Below are 20,176 nucleotides of genomic sequence, written 5' to 3'. Positions count from 1 at the left end.
AGTTTCTCCGTGTAGTAACTTTGAGATAAAAGATAACCTCCCTTGGTTTTCGTAACTTTTATCCCAAGTATTACATCGGCCTTCCCAAGATCTTTAATATCAAACTTGTTACACAGAGTTCTTTTGGTATCTTTTATGGGTCTAATGTTAGACCTGAAGATTAACATGTCATCTACATAGAGACAGATAATTACAATGTTAGACTCTATCTCTTTCGTGTATAAGCAGGCATCTGAGCGATTAGTGGAATAACCCAGCTCTAATAAGTTTTTATGAAACTTTTCATACCACTGCTTAGGGGCTTGTTTCAAGCCATATAGAGATCTCTTGAGCCTGCATATCTTTCCTTCTTGACCCGGTTCAACACATCCGGGAGGTTGTTCTATGTAGATTTCTTCTTCTAGTTCACCATTGAGAAAAGTTGTCTTCACATCCATTTGGTGTACTGTCATCCTGTGTAAGGATGCCAATGCAAAGAGAGCACGAATGGTAGCTATTTTTGTTACTGGTGAGTACGTATAGAAATAGTCTTCACCAAATTTCTGTGTGTAACCCTTGGCTACCAATCTGACTTTGAATCTTTCAATTGAGCCATCTGGCCTCAATTTCCTTTTGAAGATCCATTTACAGCCTATGGATTTACAACCCTTAGGTAGATTCACTAGTTCCCATGTGTGATTTGACTGTATAGAGTCTAAATCACTTTTAATTGCTTCTCTCCATAAAGAAGAGTCTATAGAGCGCATAGCTTCTTCAAAGGTTCTTGGTTCTTCTTCTAAGACTAGTTGATATATGAACTGATCACAAAGTTCATTTAGATCTTTCTACTCTGTCACATAAGTTATGAAATTAGAACCAAAGATTTTCTCAATTCTAGGCCTTTTACTCCTTCTAGGCTCTTCTGAATTCTTTGGGAAGCTAGGAAAATTAACATGTGGGTTTTGTTGAAGTCTATTAGCACATAGATCATTAGCATCCTTCAACGGAAATATATGTTCGAAGAAAACAGCATCTCTAGATTCACACATAGTACGATTTTTTAAACACATAAATCTATATGCAGCACTGTTTTTAGCATACCCCACAAATATGTCGTCTAAGGTTTTGGGTCCCAAGTTGGGCCTTTTGAAGGACGGTAGTCCCACCTTTGCCAAGCACCCAACACTTTAAAGTATTTCAAATTAGGAACATACCCTTTCCACAACTCATAGGGGGTTTTTTCGAACCCTTTATGTGGGACTTTATTTAAGATGTGGTTTGTTGTTAGAACAGCTTCCCCCTACAATGAGTATGGGGCACCTGAACTTATTAGCATAGCATTAATCCTTTCTTTGAGAGTTCTATTTTTTCTCTCAGTTATGCCATTTTGTTGTGGAGTGTAAGGTGCTGTCACTTCATGAATAATGCCAGAGGCTTGACACAGACTTTTAAGAGAGTTTGTTTCATATTCTCCTCCCCTATCAGATCGAAGTCTTTTGATCATTTTCTCTAACTGATTTTCTACTTCAGTTTTAAAGACCACAAATTTTTGTTCGGCTTCAGCTTTTGTTCTTAGTAAGTAAATTTTTACAAAACGGGAGAAGTCATCAATAAACGTGATATAATAACATTTGCCACCTCTAATTTCAGTGGTCTTAAAATCTGCTAAATCAGTGTGAATTAATTCAAGCAAAGATGAAGTGCGATGTTTTACAGCTGAAAAGGATGTTTTGGCAAATTTTGCTTTAACGCATGTTTCACATTGTTCACAATTATCATTTGACACATTTGGCAACATATTCATGTTTTTCAGTCTATGTAAACATTTTGTTCCAACATGTCCTAATCTAGCATGCCAAATATTTACTGAAACAATAATATAAGCAGAAGAGGAAACATTATTATTAACATTGTTTGGCCCAAAAGCATTTGAAAGAACAACTACATCAGAAGGATTTTTTACTACACTAACATCTAGCACAAAAAAACCTCCACGCAGATATCCCTTCCCAAGGAAATTCCCACAACGAGTAGGCCTCCAGAAATTAAGTTTCTACAAAGGGAAGGGACATACAACACATTTTGCAACAATAGACGTTTTCCAGAACAAACCAGTAAGTCTATTTTTCCTCTATCACTTACCTCGGAGACGCTGGAATTTCCCATGAACACTTGTTCTCCTCTAGTGATGGGCTCGAATGCTTTGAATAAATCTTTGTTGTAGCAGAAGTGTCGTGAAACTCCCGTGTCCACAACCCACTCGTCTGGGTGCCCAACCATGTTGGCCTCAATTATCATTGCAGCTACGAGGTCAGAATTCTCTGTGTTTTCCAGAAGGTTAGCTTGGTTTTTAGGCTTTTCGTTGTTTGGCTTCTGGCCATTCTAACTTGTAGCCCCTTTGCGGTGATAACACTGGGCAGCACGGTGGCCTCGTTCCCCACAAACGTAGCACTCGCCATTACCTTTCCCCTTTTCTGAACTTTCCCACTTCTGACACTGTTGTTGCTATTGTTTTTATAATTTTTCTTTTGATTTCTGCTATTACTATCACCAGTTTTTGCCTTGTCAAAACCAGTGTTAGTTTCAACAACATTAGCTTTAACATTGTCAGTAAGAATAATAGACCTGTGAACTAGCCGATTTTCTTCTTCGATGTTCACGCTATTGATCAGTTGTTGCAGTGTGTAGTTGCGTCGGTCATGTTTCATTTTATTCTTGAAATCCACCCATGAGTCTGGTAGTTTGTCAATTAAAGAATCACATAAGACAACATCATTTACCATACCGCCTTCTGTTTTCATGTCATTAACCAGGCTCTCAAAGTCATGAACCTGCTCAATTATTGGTTTGGTATCCACCATCTTGAAGTGTAACCACCGAGTCACATCGTATTTGCGCCTACCTACATCATCAGCACTGTATTTTTTAATCATTAAATTCCAAATTACCTTTGCAGATTTGTGCACCGAGAACATATCAAACAACGGGTCTGAAACGCGTTGGAGAATGATGGAACGTGCTGTTTTGTTGTCCTTTTCATACTTCACCAGAATTGCCTCAGAAGCTGATGAAGTATGTGCAGAAGAGGACTTCGGATCCTTGGATGCCGTTGCGGACTTCGGATCAGTGGATGCATCTGAGGCAGTCTGTGTGGAATAGTGTTTCTCAGCACTTGTGAATTTCGTAGGGTCTTCAGAGATGACGTAATCCACGTCCTTAGACTCAAGCAGCATAACAATTGTTGCAGCCCATCTCCTGTAGTTCAGACCACCTGTGAGTGGCTGAATAGGGGCGGTATCAGAAGGTGGGTTTAATTGTTGAGACATTGCTGAGCTAGACATGTAAATGCTTTTAATTGTTGTGCAAACTGCACTGTATCTCAATCTGGGCAGCAATGTCGTGATAGCACTGTTAATATGGCTAGGCTTATATGAACACAGCGAAGGTGAGGGAGGTTATGTGTCGTGTTATAAACACTACCTTAAAAGCATTTACAACCAGGGATTGAATTGCATGCTCTCAACGGGTAGCACAGAACTGCAGGATTAAACCCGCAAAGCTCAGGATACTGAGGTGTTTCGAAAGGCAGAATAAATGCAATGTTCTCAAAAGCTCTGTGTTTAGGAATAGAAGTGAGGACGGTTTATATATTGTGTATATAACCGCCCACCTCTACCAGCCGCAGAAAATGGACGAAAAAAGGGGGAAGACCAACTCTTGAGCACAGATACAATCTGTTGTGCAGACAAGGTGTTGAGTGGATCCACAAAAATAGGGTGGAAAATTAATACCGGGAGTAAAATGTTGACCCCAGCCCACCGCGCGTCGTGACGTGCCGAGCTAGGCGGGCGGGCGGCGCGCGTGATTTCTCCTTGTTCTCTATCCATAACACTTCAAATCTTTAATAAAGAGTTGAAGTATTTAAGGGAGGAAACAAGAGGTTGCCAAACCAATGTGGGACTATATAGATAAGGACAAATCTCCTTTTCCATTAAATGCTCCCAACAGTAACAACATACAATTGACATTTAAAGACCAAACAATTATTTGTAAATATAAATGACTATTAATCATCATCACCATTTTCTAAATAATAATATAGAAGATCCAAAAAATTAAAGAATACAATAATAATAAGGATAGAGATAATAATTGTAACAATAATTGCTCACCAAAATAATAATTGTAACAATAATTGTTCACCAAACCATATGACTATATTATAGTTAAGAAGATGTACAATTTTTTTTGTTGTATGGACAACTCAATTGGTCATATGGATAAAGTTTGGAAATAATGACCTGGGATCGAGTCTCACCAGCGACAAAAGGTCTAGCCTTTGTGTGGCAAATTTCACTATGGACCATGGTCCAAAATGGTGTCATTTCTTTTAATTACATTGTAGTTTCATTTCAGCACAATTAAAGTTTCATTTTGTTTCAACTACAGTTGCATTTGACATTATACATACAATAGTCTTATTATAGTGAGACATGTTATTTAATTTTATTTTATACACACCGTAGTCTTATTACAACACCACTAAATTATAATTCTGATTCAACTACGGTTTCATTGGACAATATACACTTAATATGTGAGACATGTTATTCAGTTTATTTTTATACATAATGTAGTATCATTTCAACAAAACTAAAGTATTATGTCAATTCAACTACCGTTCTATTTGACAATATACACTCAATATGTGAGACATATTATTCAGTTTCATTTTATACATATTGCAGTTTCATTTCAACACAACAAAATTATAATTTCAATTCAATTACAATTTCATTTGATAATATAAACACAATATGCGAAACAAGTTATTAGGTAATTTTAGATACATTGTAGTTTCATTTTGTTATGAACACACAAAAAAATATGAGATTTGTTAAAATTTAACGGCTGTCGTTTCTTTACTTAAAGAAATTGCACCATTTTTGAACCATGGTCCACGGTATAACAATCGCCTTTGTGTTCAGCTGAGTTGCAATGATCGGGTCGGGGTTGAGGATTCAACCTTTTAGAAACAACAATAATAAATATAAAACTTAATATTAAATTATTGCAATCAGATGCTCTGTCAAATCGAGGTTGGGGATTAAACCTTTTAAAAATAGCAACAATAAATATCAAACTTAGGGGGTGTTTGGTTAGATGGAAAACATTCTCCATGGAAAATGTTTTCCTAAAGTGAATGAAAATGATGTTTTATGTTGTTTGGTTGGATGGAAAATATTTTCCATTTGAATTTTTTTTTTTTAAGACTAAGGAAAACCAATTCATAACTCATCCTATGTATTTTGTTTTCCATGGAAAAAGTTTTCCATGAAAAATTAGTATTACAATTTTACCTTCACCAATCACCCTACTTTATTAATTACTCTTATTATTATTGTTGTGTAGAGTTATATTTATTATTATACTCAATATTCCGTACCATTCCAAATCCAACCAAACAATGAAATTCATATTCCTAGTAATTTCTTTTCCACCAACCAAACAATGAAATCTATTTTCTTGGAGTTTATTTTCCATGAAATTTCAATTCCATTTCCCTTCAAATATTTTCCAGCGAACCAATCGGACCCTTATTATTACTCTATCTGTCATATTTTATCAGTCTTATTTATTATTCATTGGTCAAATCAACCCTTTCTTCTTTGTTTATTTTCTTTAGTATTATTTACTTATTTACTCTATCTGTCATATTTTATCAGTCTTATAAATTTTGTGTACTAGTACTAAGCTTAATATTATAAAAAATTAATTTTAAAATAAATTTAATCAAATCGAGTCTGGTTAATCTTGTCCCAAAATGTTGAATTTCCAACCCCAATAACAATCTAGTTAATCTTGTCCCAAAATGAGACGGAGGTAGTAATTTATTGCAAGTTTAGTAAAAGGCAAATTGGAAAGTGAAAATAAAATTTGTAATAATGAGAATAAAAGGCACGAGTTTATCTGTTGAAAACCAGAGAATTCAGCGAGTATTTCGGTGGTCTCTCAACAGGGCCGCTCAGTTTTGTGTAAAAATGTTTACATTTTTTTTTTCTTTTGGAATAGTGGATGACTGGACGTCCGTCATACCGCTCTGGCATTTCATCGACCATATTCCGTGGAGCTTCGGAAAGCGTCGACGAAATGCGAGGGCGGCTTGGAGCGGTCTGCAGCTGATTCGCCTGCCCAACAGGGGGTTGCTTATCAGCTGGTTTTCCGGCCAGGCCGGCTTCCGGTGGCCAAAAGCCCGGTATTCTTCGCTTCAATTCTCTCTTTGTAAAATTTTATTCTGTGTGATAATGCTTGGTATACAGAAGCTCTTTCATCAATATTTTCAGCTTTTATGTCCTTAATTCGTTTAGGTAGGTAGTATTGTGTTCAAACAATTTTTAAAACAATATCAAGGTAAGGAAGAAAACTAGGGGGAAACCCAGTAACGATACTTTCATATATTTTCATGTTAAATTGTTAATTGAAGCGGGATTCTTCAAGTTTTAATTTCATTTCTTTTTCTATTTTTGTGGTTTCCTTTTAGATGATATTGAGGTATGGATATTTCTCCATAATCATGTATAGGTGCATTGGGAATTTTTTGTCCTATGAAGCAAGCAAGTTATATTATACTTTTTTTTTTTTTTTTTTTTTTTTAAAAGTAAATTTTAATAGTGATTTCAAGCAGTTGATGATGGGAGGCAGAAAAGTAAAGCATTTGTACACATCTTGAAGGTTGATGATGATTGGGTTTGGTGTAGTAACCAAGTTTAACTCCAAGTAACTTCGCTTATGATATTTTTATCTTGTACTCACCATTGTTCTTTTAACATGTTCATGTTTAGAAATTTTTGAAGTACTTGACTGAAAAACATATAGAGGTGTTTGGTAAATAGCTGATAGCTATTAGCTAATTAGGTTAGTGTGTTTGACTAGTTGATAGCATTAGCTAATTATAGAAAAATGTTTGGTAAATTAGTTATTAGCTGATAGTTGATTACATGCAAAATGACTTTTTCAAAATTTGAACGAAAAAAACTGCTTTGAGCAGTTTTTTGAATTTTAACATTTTGGAGTAATAAGCTGTTACAAAAAGCTAATTAATCAAACACTCATATTGATTGTTTAACCAAGTCAAACAGCTAATAGTGGTCAAATAAGCCAAAATTAACTGATAAGCTAAGTATGTTACGGAGTACCAAAGAGGGCCATGTACTTCAAATTTAGTAAGAAAGGTATAATAGAAGCTATAAATTTTAAGATGCCACATTGGGAATGCATGTTAGTGATAAGCTAGCATTGTAACCAGTCCTGTCTATTACCTGTTCAAATTATAAAGGTTTGTGATTTATGGTAATTGTTGCTGGGTTTTGCTGCATCTTTTCATATCCCAATTTCCAAGGTATATCTGGGCATTATAATAGAATGAAGAATATGCAAGCTGGTTTCAATTGTACACATTGTGACTGTTAACAATCTGGGAGAGTTAGACTGAGTTTTCTTTCCCTTTTTCGTTTACGTTTGGTTCGCAGAATAAAAATGAAGTGAATATAATAGAAAACTCCTAGATTAAGACGGTCAAAGGAATATTCTCCATGATGAATAACACAAATTTGAGAGCTGAAATTTCAAAGCCTTAAAATTTACAATTGCAGAGTTTGATTGAAGACTCATACTCAGGCTCATCTGTTCTATGTTATGTAAGAGGTGCCGGTAAGTTAATGTGGTATGGGACCTTCACAAAATGTATCAAGTCAATCAGCAGCTATAGCTATGGAGCCTCAGAACGGCATTTCTAATGGTGAGAAGTCATCGACAACTGAGAATGATAAATCCACTCCAGAAGCAGTTTCTAGTGATGCTGCTAATTCATCTAGCTCGATTTCCAGCAACTTAACCAATGAATCACCATCGACCCAAGTAATGGAGCGTCCTACAAAAGAATCATGCAGGATACCGCCTTCTGTGTTCGCTAAACAAGAGTCTGGAAAAGAAACGGAATGGAGTGTAGCCTCCAATGAATCATTGTTCAGTATCTATTTGGATAATATGAGTTTTTCTAGAGACCAATTCCTTTGGAACTCTGAAGAGCTTGGAGGATCTTCTGAGAGCCGCATGCATGATCTCTCTCCCGTAGCATCATCTAGCAATTTGGGGAACGGTGGGTTTGATGGAGCAGAAACATCTATGAGAGAGTTCTTAAGGGACAGTAAAGATCAAAATCATGGGGGAAAATGTAAAGTTGAGGTGCGTCCTTGTCGTTTATCTCATGCAAGTACCACCAGTGGAAAATCCTTTGCATTCCCAATGTAAGTAGATTTCCATCTCATCTTGTTGTAAGGAATGATATACCTAATTGCCTTCTCCCCACAAATCCCCGCAGTTGTGGCAATGTAGGATGTGTCCACATTATATACAACATAATATTTTTCACAATATGCAAGTGCTCTCTGTTCTTTTCTGAATAGCATCTGAGTATAAGTGTGGCTAAACCAGTTTGAATGAATAAAGATTGACAGGCGATGTAGATAAACCGCCTTCAACAAAGTCAAGGCCAGAAAAGAAGCAGCCTCAGCCATTGCCATCGCCATCGCCATTGCCCCAGCAGGAGAGAGAATCGTTGGAGACACCTCAAGCTGAGCAAAAGGTGGCTGCACCCAAAAGATGGTTTTCATGCTTCTTGTGTTGCTCATGCTGTTCCTAGGAGAGACTTCATCCTAATTTTATTCCCTTCACTACTCAAGTCAATATCTTATTGCGTTAACCGCTGAAAACCTGAGGGTGATTTGTGAAGTAAAAATTGAAGTCTGCATCATTAATTCCCCCCGCTCCCATGTCAGAATGGACACTAATGCAAAGAAGAGTTACCCGTTATTTAGTGAAGAAGAGTTAAAATGGATTTTGGCTTGCTTTCAAGAAGACCAGAGAGGCAATGTCACAAAATACCAACCAATATAACATTGCATCCACACTGATGTCTACAGCTGACAGCGTTCATACGCATTTTTGAAGACTGGCAAATTTTGAAGATGCCAGCCTTGATCAGTTTCCGGTTTCATTAATATGTAGATGGTTATATTAAGTATGACTTTCTGCTGTTGAAGATGGCTTCTCTCCATGGCAATAGTTTGCAATTTTCTTGGTTCATTCTAAAGTCCAGTGGTATTATCTCCATTACTGTCAATGCTATCTGGACCTACAGAGCACCATGGTGGTTTCCAAGTCTTTTTTGTTTGTTTGTTTGTTTTCTTGATTGTGTAAGTATATGCCTTGTGCTGAAATATTCATTTCCTTTTGCTATATATATATATATATATATATATATATATATATATATATATATATATATATATATATATATTCTTGGCTTTTTGTTTTTGCAAAACGCATATAGTATTCTGTTTTATATTACTTCAGTGTCAGTACAGCATCAGTTTCTCTAGTTTGGCGTTTTGGGTGTGGTAATGCTTGTTTTATTAGCTTATTCAAATTAGAATTAATTTCACTTTTGGTCCCACGACTTTTGAGTTCTTATCACTTTTGGTGCACAACTTTGAATTTTTTCAATTTTGGTGCCTAACTTTGTTATTTTTATCAGTTTAGGTCCTTCTAGCCAAATTGACGGTAAAATATTTCCAGATTTTATATTTTAGGGGCAAAATCGTCATCCCATGGAAAGATCTTCAATATTTAAACAAAAGAAAAATCATATTAAGAGGAAAAGAAGAGTTTGCCAATGGTCGAAACTATAAATCCCATAGACCTGTCTGGTTTCTGCCCATCTTCCCCATTATTCTCATCATCAAACACCTATAGATATGATTTTACGGTGATCTTGTTTAGATATTGAAGATGTTTCCTTGGGATGAAGATTTTACCCCTAACAATATAAAATCCAACAACATTTCACAGTCAATTTGGCCGAAAGGACCAAAATTGATAAAAATAACAAAGTTAGGCACCAAAATTAAAAAATTTTAAAGTTGTGCACCAAAAGTGATAGAACATCAAAAGTCGTGGGACCAAAAGTGAAATTAATTCTTCAAATTATACACTAAATCGCATTTATATCATGGACCAGAGTTCACATTAGCATTGTGAACCCTAGATTAAAACGACGAGTTACAGAATTCATATTTGCAGAGTACATAATTTCATAACACAAAACACAACACAAGACACATACACATATGAGCTTTTGGTTTGGTAACTTGTACCTTTTGGTATTTCCCATTTACTTAATGAGCTTCTCGGATATCAACTCAAGTGTTGCTTCAATTCCTTGTTGCCACCTCACTTCACAGGTGAAACACCAATGAATTGTTGAGTGTATTTTGAAGTAGATGATCATGTCAATTGTTGTGTATTTTGAAATACTTTTTTTTTTTGAATGCTACTAGCTCTATTACATTGTAGTATCTGTTCATATACTTTCTCAACCTACTGAAACACAAAGAGCCAATAACGCCTCCACTGAGGCTCGAACTTACAACCTTTCAAATGGAAGTCCAACCCGGATACCATTAGACCACATAGTCCTGGAAATACTTTACTTATTTGTATTATGACATTTTCTGCTTTTGTATTTATGGTGTTTGGATAAATTGTTGTTGTTGCATATTATGGTTAAAAACAAAACATGTTAAAGGGCAACAGGTTGTGAACAACCTTTGTTATTGATTACAACAACAACGAGTTTAACATATTGTCATAATAATAAATACATAACTAGGAGTGTGCATTCGGACGGTTCGGACGGATCAGGTGAGAGATAGGTGCATTCGATCGGATTTCAGTTTTGTATTTTGACTACCCTATCCGTTTAAAAATGTTGACTTATCCGGTCGGTTATATCCTAGTTCGGTTTTGGTCGGGTCGGTCGGATATTCGAAATTATTTCGGATATTAACAATTGTTGAAATCAAATCAAAAATTCATAAATTAAAATCAAAAGCAAAATAATTAAGTAACTGAAAGTCTGAAATACTGAATAATACTGAATAAATAAGTAAATAATTAATAGAATGATAGTGTAATAGACTAATACCAGTAATACTAAGTTACTAAGTTAGTAATTAGTATTACTAAGTAGTCTATTAACTAACATTAAGAGTCTTAACTCTTAAGTGGCTAAGAGTCTATGAGACTAAGACTCCAAAAAAACTACAGAAGTACATACTAGCTTGTATACTACTTACTACATACAAATTTACATAACTGTTTAAACTTTAAACCGAAGCACAACAAAAACAAATTCACCCAAAATCAGCAACTCAGCATTCAGCAACTCCTAGACTTTTAGAATTCAGACAATTAGAGTAGTTATTCTTCTTCCTGTGAATTGTGGCAAGTTAGTGTAGATAATTAGTACACAAGCAAGTAAACAAGTAAAGCAACTGAGCAAGCATTAGAAAATGAAAAACAGAGAAGGGATTATATAAATATTGGCTCAGTAAGCATATTTTACATATCATTTGGATTAATGGCATATTGTTTCAATATACCTTAAGTATAGAGCAACTGATCAACTTAATCCTTTCCTTTTCAGATTGAAGGTGGAAGCTTCATCATTGCCAAACTTGCCAACTTAAAGTGAACAGACAGAATAAAATAGTCCATACATTACCAAATGCCCAAGGTACATGAGGCAGCAACTTAGTACAAGTTACCAGGCCTTCATACTTACAGAGTTACAGAGTTTGAGACTTACAGATGTCCAGTGGGCTCAAAAAATAGCAAGTGAGATTAGATTGCAATTTAGTTAAACAGTCAAATACTGTAAAAGATTGCAATAAAATCAAGTAATGTAAATAATAACATTACAGGAATTGTAGCAAGTGTAGAACCAAGAAACCTCCCACTTCCACCATCACCACTTAACTCTGCAAAATAAACAAGAAAAGTATTAACAATTTAAGCAATTTAAAATATAAGTATAAAGGATTATAATGTTCAAACTAAAAAGTCATACCTTTTTCAAACCTCTCCAACTCTTCCAGATTCTCCTCAATACATAAAGGAGTATTTTGCTTTCTAAGCCAATCTTGTGTACACACCAATGCTTCCACAATTTTTGGAGTTAAAGAACTCCTAAAAGGATCCAATACTCTTCCAGAAGTACTGAAGGCAAATTCTGAGGCTACAGTGGAGATTGGAATGGCTAGGACATCCCTAGCAAGCTTAGACAGAACTGGAAACCTAGCAGAGTTGATCTTCCACCATCCAAGTATATCAAAAGATTCTTCCTCTTCAACTATTCCCTCACTCAAGTACATATCCAACTCAGTTTGTTTCTTACCCCCAGACTCCAATCTTTGCTTTTTAATTTGGGACTTCAGAAAATGTTGTGGCTTCCCAACAGAAACAGAAGAGGCAGATGTAGGCTGTACAGACACATGCACAGAAGGGACAGGCACAGAAGGGACAGAAGAAGAGGCAGATGTAGAATAATCATCAAATAACTCAGTAAGACCAGCAACTACTTTGTCATAGAATGTTTGACCCTTTTTCCTCACCATACATATGATTAAACTGAGTAGGCATATACTCTAACTTGTCTCTAGGGTCTAGAATGTTTGCAAAAAATATCATTAGATTCATTTTTTCCACATCACCCCAATACTTCTCAAATTTTGCCTTCATATTTTTCCCCATCACACCAACTGGCCCACCAACTTCCACCATGCCTTTCAATAGGCAGTACAGATCAGAAATCTCAGTAAAGAAAGTGTTTGAGGTGACATATAAAGAACCAGAAATTCTAATGGTCATGTCATAAAAACACTTCAGTAACTGAACCAGACTGCCAACAGATTCCCAGTCTATAAAATCAGGAATTGAATTACCCAAATCAGACTTAAAAGAGCAATCAGACTCCAAAGATTCAAACACTTTTTGGTAAGTTAATGCAGACTGCAACATTAAATAGGTAGAGTTCCATCTGGTTGGAACATCTAAACACAAAGAAGACCTTTGTTCAATACTCAACCAATCAGCCAAATCCCTGAACTTCTTGAGTCTAGTAGGAGAGTTTCTAACATATCTAACCACCTCCCTAACCTTCTTAACTGAACTATCACAATCCTTAAGACCATCTTGAACTACTAGGTTTAAGATATGGGCAATACATCTCATGTGAAGATACTTTGTCCTCACAGTAGATGATCCCCAAGACAGCATTTTTTTCTTCAGAAAAACCATAGCAGTGTCATTTGATGAGGCATTATCAACAGTCACAGAAAACACATCTCTAAGCCCCTACTCAAGCAAACAATTTTCTAGGGCTTTGGCTAGATATTCACCTTTGTGAGAAGTAACAGGGACAAATGCAAGGATTTTCTTATGAAGCTTCCACTCAGAATCAATGAAATGGGCAGTAACTACCATGTAGTTAATTCTTTGGATGGACAATTTTTCAAACAGCTAAACATGTGATTTCTTAAGGAAGAAGTCCCATGTTTTTTTTTGTCTCACAGTGGTAAATTTTGGCACAATAAATGCATTTGCCTTTTACAACCACATTATTAGTGTCCTTTATTGCCTCAAAATGATCCCACACTGGTGATCTGGAAGCAACATGTTTCCTCTTCTTGGCTGGAACAGCAGTAGGAGGTTGCTCATTCTGTTGATTCTCAACAGTTTGGGCTTCCACCCCTGAAGGTCCATCAATTGAGGAGCTGGGAGGTTGACTACCAGGAGTACCAGGCATACTGATATTATCCATCTAAAAATGGTGAACTATCAGTACACACAACAGGATTCAAAAGCATTCCAGAATCAGACACATTTTGTGTCATCATTAAACATGAATGCATAATTAATTAAAGGGCATTATTCAATACAAAATTACAAATATACAAATACAATTAAGGGAATACATCCATAAACTTACAAAGAAATTGATGGACAATTTTGTTATAATGTCCTCGCAAGTGCACAAGTCACGGTAGAAATAGTGTGCAATAGCAAGGGTCGATCCCACAGGAAATTGATAGTATGCAATTTATAATCTTGAAACTAAACTACCTTGATAATTTAAAGTGTTCGAAGCTAATTAAGAATCAGAATTGACTTAAGTGAACAAAATTGCAGTAGAAAATAAGGCAGGAAAGATATTAAAATAACAACGAAATGAAAAAGCAGCAATGGAATATCAAATTAAAATAACGAGTTTGACAATTTAAAATGCTAAAAACCCAGAAAACCAAGAAAAGAAAAATAAGATTGCAAATAAATTAGCAGCTAACAAAAGCTAGGAACATTAATTCACTCAAACAGACTAATAAAAGCTAAATTGACCGGATTCAACTTAAATAATCTCAATACGAATCATAGGATAAAACATAATCGATTGACAATTTAAACATAAATTAAATCAATGCAAAAATTTCATGACAATTTCTATCACATTCCTAGAAAAACAATTTAGCAAAACATAAATAAATTAGCATCAACAAGCTCACTCAACATCATCTTTAAATTCCAAGAATTAATAAAAGGCAACTAACGAATTAACAATAATAAAGAATAAAGGGGGTGAGAATTGCTGTAAAGAACTGTTGCAGAAATTAATTAGAGTTGAAGATAGAAGCTAATGCAATAAATTAAGGATTACAAATTCCCAAGCAAATCAATAATAGCTAAACAGATTTAGGAGACAAAAACAAAGAAAAGAATCAGATTAATATGCTATCAATGAGAATTAGTACACCACTCCAAGAAATTAGCACCGCCCAAATGAAATTGCCGTCGCCGACCCAGAATCTCTAACGCCAAACCCAGAAACGGAGTCGCCGATCGGACACTACCGTCAATCGGAGTCAAATTATACAGCGTCCCCTCCGGAATTGCTCCGGGGTGAATTGATTATCTTCTCTTTGCAACATCGCCCTCTATTTATAATAAGTGATTAACAATTTTTCCCTCAACTTGTGCAGTCATCTTGACCGATCCTTCTCCACCATCGCCGTTTAATGCCTTCTGTTCAGAGCATCTGGCGCTTTGACTCGCCGTAAAAAGAGCTTTGATGGATCTGAAGAATAATTCTTTTTTTCCTTTTTACTAAAATAAAATACATAATAAATTAAAGTCCATATTTAACTAGTCTACAATTATCCTAGTAATTTTGGACTACTAAAACTATTATTATTATTATTATTATTATTATTATTATTATTATTATTATTATTATTATTATTATTATTATTATTAAATTAGGATCAATTAATTATTGGACTCACAGAATTCAAATAATAAAACAAATTTAATAATTAAAACAACCTAAAATTGAATAACATTATCAAAGATACTAATAACAACAATAAATAAAAATAAATATAAAATTAATTAATTATTACAAATTAACTTTAAAAAGATTATTAAAAAATAACACTAAAAATAATGTTTATCAGAAATCCAGATTCAGGGATATATTTAAAATATCCAGATGAATTAGAGACTGTTATAACATAAAAACAACTCATTTCATCATCATTGACTGAATTTCTAAGGGGCTTCCACCAATTAAAGCCTTTAAGAGACATTATAAGTTTATAACACTCAAATTAAACAGACTCTTATTAGTTAAAACAGTCAGTGCTTCCACCACAAGGGACAAGGGACAAGTGATATACAATCTGGAACTTCTCAACAGATTAACTTAATCACAGTCCACAATTCAAAGAATCATAGAAACCATAATCAAGTATCATAACATCACAAACAAGGGACAAGGGACAAGTGATATACAATCTGGAACTTCTCAACAGATTGACTTAATCACAGTCCACAATTCAAATAATCATAGAAACCATAATCAAGTATCATAACATCACAAACAAGGGACAAGGGACAAGTGATATACAATCTGGAACTTCTCAACAGATTGACTTAATCACAGTCCACAATTCAGAGAATCATAGAAACCATAATCAAGTATCATAACATCACAAACAAGGGACAAGGGACAAGTGATATACAATCTGGAACTTCTCAACAGATTGACTTAATCACAGTCCACAATTCAAAGAATCATAGAAATCATAATCAGACACAGTCAGTGCTTCCACCAGAAATCCATAATGTCACACAACATATCACACATTCACAGATTCTGAAATCAAGTTTATAACACTAGGGTTTTCATTAAAAGTCAGTGCTTCCACCACATTATCACAGAGACACAAAATATATCACAAATTCGCAATAAACTCAGAGCAATATGCCACTAACTTTAAGAAATAACTTTTACAAAACTAGGGTTTGCAGTAACAACTAACAAAGTCAGTGCATCCACTACAATATCACAGAGACCACATAATACATCACAATAAATTTAAGAATAGGGTCAGCGAGTTACTTCTTTTCTCACAAATACCCCAGAGAACGAGGGCTTCAGGCCTTCAGTTTACTGGAAGTCGACGTCTCGACGACACCAGTAGTCCACCACAGCACCACGTCCACGACCACCACAGCACCACTACACAAGTCAGGGCCACAGGGCTTCCACCAGTGACCAACCGGACTATAACAGAACCAACCGGACAAGGAGAGTATAGACTACAAAGAAGGTAGTCTTTGTCTAGTACAGAAGAGACTAGAGAGAACTGATGAGTGAGGACTAAAATCGCAAGGTGCGACTGCGCAGAGAACCAGAGAGAACTGAGAGTCTCAGAGAATGAGAGAAGAGAAGCTCTCGTCTGGAAACCCTAGCAAGAGAAGGGAATCAAGAGACTGACTGCGCAAGTGTGGAGTTAGGAGTAACAACATATATATATATACTAAGCCTAAACGACGTCGTATTGCTATCTACATACGCAGCCCTAGCTTTTATCGGGTATTCGGACGGGTCGGGTGCATTTTTAACCCACCCTACCCGAACTCCGTAAACCGACGTCGTTTTAGGCGTCGGTTCGGTTTTGCGACTCGGGTATTGGTTCGGTTTGGTTGGTCTAGTTCGATTCGCGGTTCGACCGGTTTTTTCGGTTTCTTCGGATTCTGCTCAGCCCTATACATAACCAACAACTTTTGCCCATGTTAAAGATAAATGCTTAAATCCGCTGTTGTTATGAATAAAGACAACATTATAAAATTGTTTTTCATGATTGTGAGACAAAACACAACGATTTTTAACCATTATCTTTGAGATATAAGACAATGGTCTTTGATCGCGACTTACAACAACACCGGCTTCAATAATAATTAATAGACAACGATTTTTAACCGTTGTATTTGATATATAAGACAATGATTAAAAGTCATTGTCTTTGAGTGTGACTTACAAAAATGATGGATTCAACAACATTCAATAAACAACAATTTTTAACCGTTATCTTTGATATATAAAACAACGTTTAAAAATCGTTGTCTTTAAATGTGACTTACAACAACATCGGCTTCAACAACACTCAATATATAGACAATGACTTTTAATTATTGTCTTTGTATATAAGACAATGATTAAAAAATATTGTATTTGAGTATGACTTACAATAACATCGGCTTCAATAACAGTCAATAAACGATGCGTTCTAAATCGTTGTCTTTGATATATAAGACAATGGTACACATTTTGTATTTGAGTGTGACTTACAACAACATTATATTCAACAATATAGTATTTACCTAAAAGACAGTGATTTTTAACCATTGTCTATGTGCATTTTTCTTCTAGATGCCTATCATGTACTAAATATATACTTATAGTATGGCGAAAATAAAAATATTTTCTGAAATTAGGGTATTTAATTAGGCAAAGTAATAATGGTATTAGTGTGCACCCAAAAAAAAAAAATAATAATGGTGTTAACAAGTTAATATTGTATTAGAATGGTAACATTATAACTTATTAAACAATTAAGTTATGGCTGTTTTCAAAAGAAAAATAAACAATTATGGCTGTTCTTGATATGATGACATTTTTTTAAAAAAATAATGATATGACATTCAATATAATGACAAGATGATATGTGCGAGGACAATTCAATAATAGCATTCATCAAGCTACTAGGACTAAAATTTGTCATCAAATTAATCACATGTGATATATATATATATATATATATATATATATATATATATATATATATATATACTATTATACTAATAAGAGCCCAAGAGAGTTAGGCCTATAATGGGTAGAAAAAATGGCGGTCAAGTTTTTTAATCAAATGAATCTACTATATCTAGAATCTAGAATACTAATAAGAGCCCAAGAGAGTTAGGCATATAATGGGTAGAAAAAATGGCGGTCAAGTTTTTTAATCAAATGAATGGTTCAGATTTATCAGATTTTAATTTTTCCTTGAGATTTCCTAATTTATCCTTAATGAATATGATTATCCGTTAACTTTTCCGTTAAATATTATCTTTTCTGTTAGTTTCTGTTAGTTCACCGTTAACTTACTCATTGATTTTAATAAGAAAGGTCTCAGGTTCGAACCCCATCCCAATCAAATTAAAGTTGGCATAATTAGTACTCTATTTTACTCTTATTAAATTATAATATGATTATCCGTTAACTTTTGCGTTAAATATTATCTTTTCCGTTAGTTTCTGTTAGTTCACCGTTAACTTACTCATTGATTTTAATAAGAAAGGTCTCAAGTTCGAACCCCATCCCAATCAAATTAAAGTTGGCATAATTAGTACTCTATTTTACTCTTATTAAATTAATTAATAATTTAGTAGCAATATAAAAAAATAATACATATGCATTTCTTTAATTTAGAATTATGTGTGTACTATGTCTTTATTCAAAAAATAATAATTATTCATTATCAATAAATTAAATAAGAGAAATAATTTCATTAGTTATATTGTCTTTATTTTTTCTAATGTAAAAATTCTTTACATTCAAATTAATCAATTAATTATATTCACTACATTGTCTATTATCTTTGTTGTGCACTATTTTTTAATTAAATATCAAAATTATAATACCAAATAATGCTGTATATCTACTATACTAATAAGAGCCCAAGAGAGTTAGGCCTATAATGGGTAGAAAAAATGGCGGTCAAGTTTTTTAATCAAATGAATGGTTCAGATTGATCAGATTTTAATTTTTCCTTGAGATTTCTTAATTTATCCTTAATGAATATGATTATCCGTTAACTTTTCCGTTAAATATTATCTTTTCTGTTAGTTTCTGTTAGTTCACCGTTAACTTACTCATTGATTTTAATAAGAAAGGTCTCAGGTTCGAACCCCATCCCAATCAAATTAAAGTTGGCATAATTAGTACTCTATTTTACTCTTATTAAATTATATATGATTATTCGTTAACTTTTGCGTTAAATATTATCTTTTCCGTTAGTTTCTGTTAGTTCACCGTTAACTTACTCATTGATTTTAATAAGAAAGGTCTCAAGTTCGAACCCCATCCCAATCAAATTAAAGTTGGCATAATTAGTACTCTATTTTACTCTTATTAAATTAATTAATAATTTAGTAGCTATATAAAAAAATAATACATATGCATTTCTTTAATTTAGAATTATGTGTGTACTATGTCTTTATTCAAAAAAAATAATTATTCATTATCAATAAATTAAATAAGAGAAATAATTTCATTAGTTATATTGTCTTTATTTTTTCTAATGTAAAAATTCTTTACATTCAAATTAATCAATTAATTATATTCACTACATTGTCTATTATCTTTGTTGTGCACTATTTTTTAATTAAATATCAAAGTTATAATACCAAATAATGCTGTATATTTATTTACCAAGTATTTTATTAATACCATGAAAAAATTAAAAATTAAAAAAACATAATTAATAAAGCCAGTCATATTAACTACTTGAGAGATTAGTTGACAAAGAGAGTATTCAAATCACACAACAAATTGAAGTGAGAACTACATCGCAATGTCCTTGTTTGATAATCAGCAGTTAGCGGTTAACGTTAGCGGATTTGACCAGCGAATTATATTAACGGTTGGTAAAAAGATAATCTAAACGACTAATTTTTTCAAATAATAATAATAATAATAATAATAATAATAATAATAATAATAATAATAATAATAATTGTTATAACAAAATTAAAAAAAAAAAGTATAATTAAGTCAATCATATTAACTACTTTGGGGATTTATTGACAAAAAGAGTATTCAAATCACACAACAAATTGAGGTGAGAAACGATCTCGCAATGTCCTTGTTTATCAATCAGCAGTTAGCCCTTCAATATTAGTA

General features: G+C 33.9%; 1 protein-coding gene across 3 annotated transcripts; it reads left to right on the top strand.

Moving 5' to 3' along the window:
• The first annotated feature begins 5,961 nt into the window (after positions 1–5,961).
• On the top strand, positions 5,962–11,228 carry LOC109193498. Of its 3 annotated transcripts, none has more exons than XM_019344338.1 (3): positions 5,962–6,235; positions 7,682–8,285; positions 8,488–9,279. In XM_019344338.1, the coding sequence occupies exons 2-3, from the start codon at positions 7,705–7,707 to the stop codon at positions 8,678–8,680; spliced, it is 774 nt and encodes a 257-aa protein (XP_019199883.1). In that variant the 5' UTR covers positions 5,962–6,235; positions 7,682–7,704; the 3' UTR covers positions 8,681–9,279. The 3 variants fall into 3 exon arrangements, 2 of the variants coding, with proteins under 2 accessions (XP_019199883.1, XP_019199882.1); XR_002056296.1 differs by lacking the exon at positions 8,488–9,279 and adding an exon at positions 11,216–11,228 and having other exon boundaries at positions 5,985–6,235; positions 7,632–8,358; XM_019344337.1 differs by having other exon boundaries at positions 5,985–6,235; positions 7,632–8,285.
• The last annotated feature ends 8,948 nt before the right edge of the window (positions 11,229–20,176 follow it).

Source organism: Ipomoea nil, unplaced genomic scaffold, assembly GCF_001879475.1.
Source record: "Ipomoea nil cultivar Tokyo-kokei standard unplaced genomic scaffold, Asagao_1.1 scaffold1895, whole genome shotgun sequence".
Classification (NCBI taxonomy): Eukaryota; Viridiplantae; Streptophyta; class Magnoliopsida; order Solanales; family Convolvulaceae; genus Ipomoea; species Ipomoea nil.
Note: the sequence above shows the minus strand (reverse complement) of the source record. Positions and strands in the feature narration are given on the sequence as shown.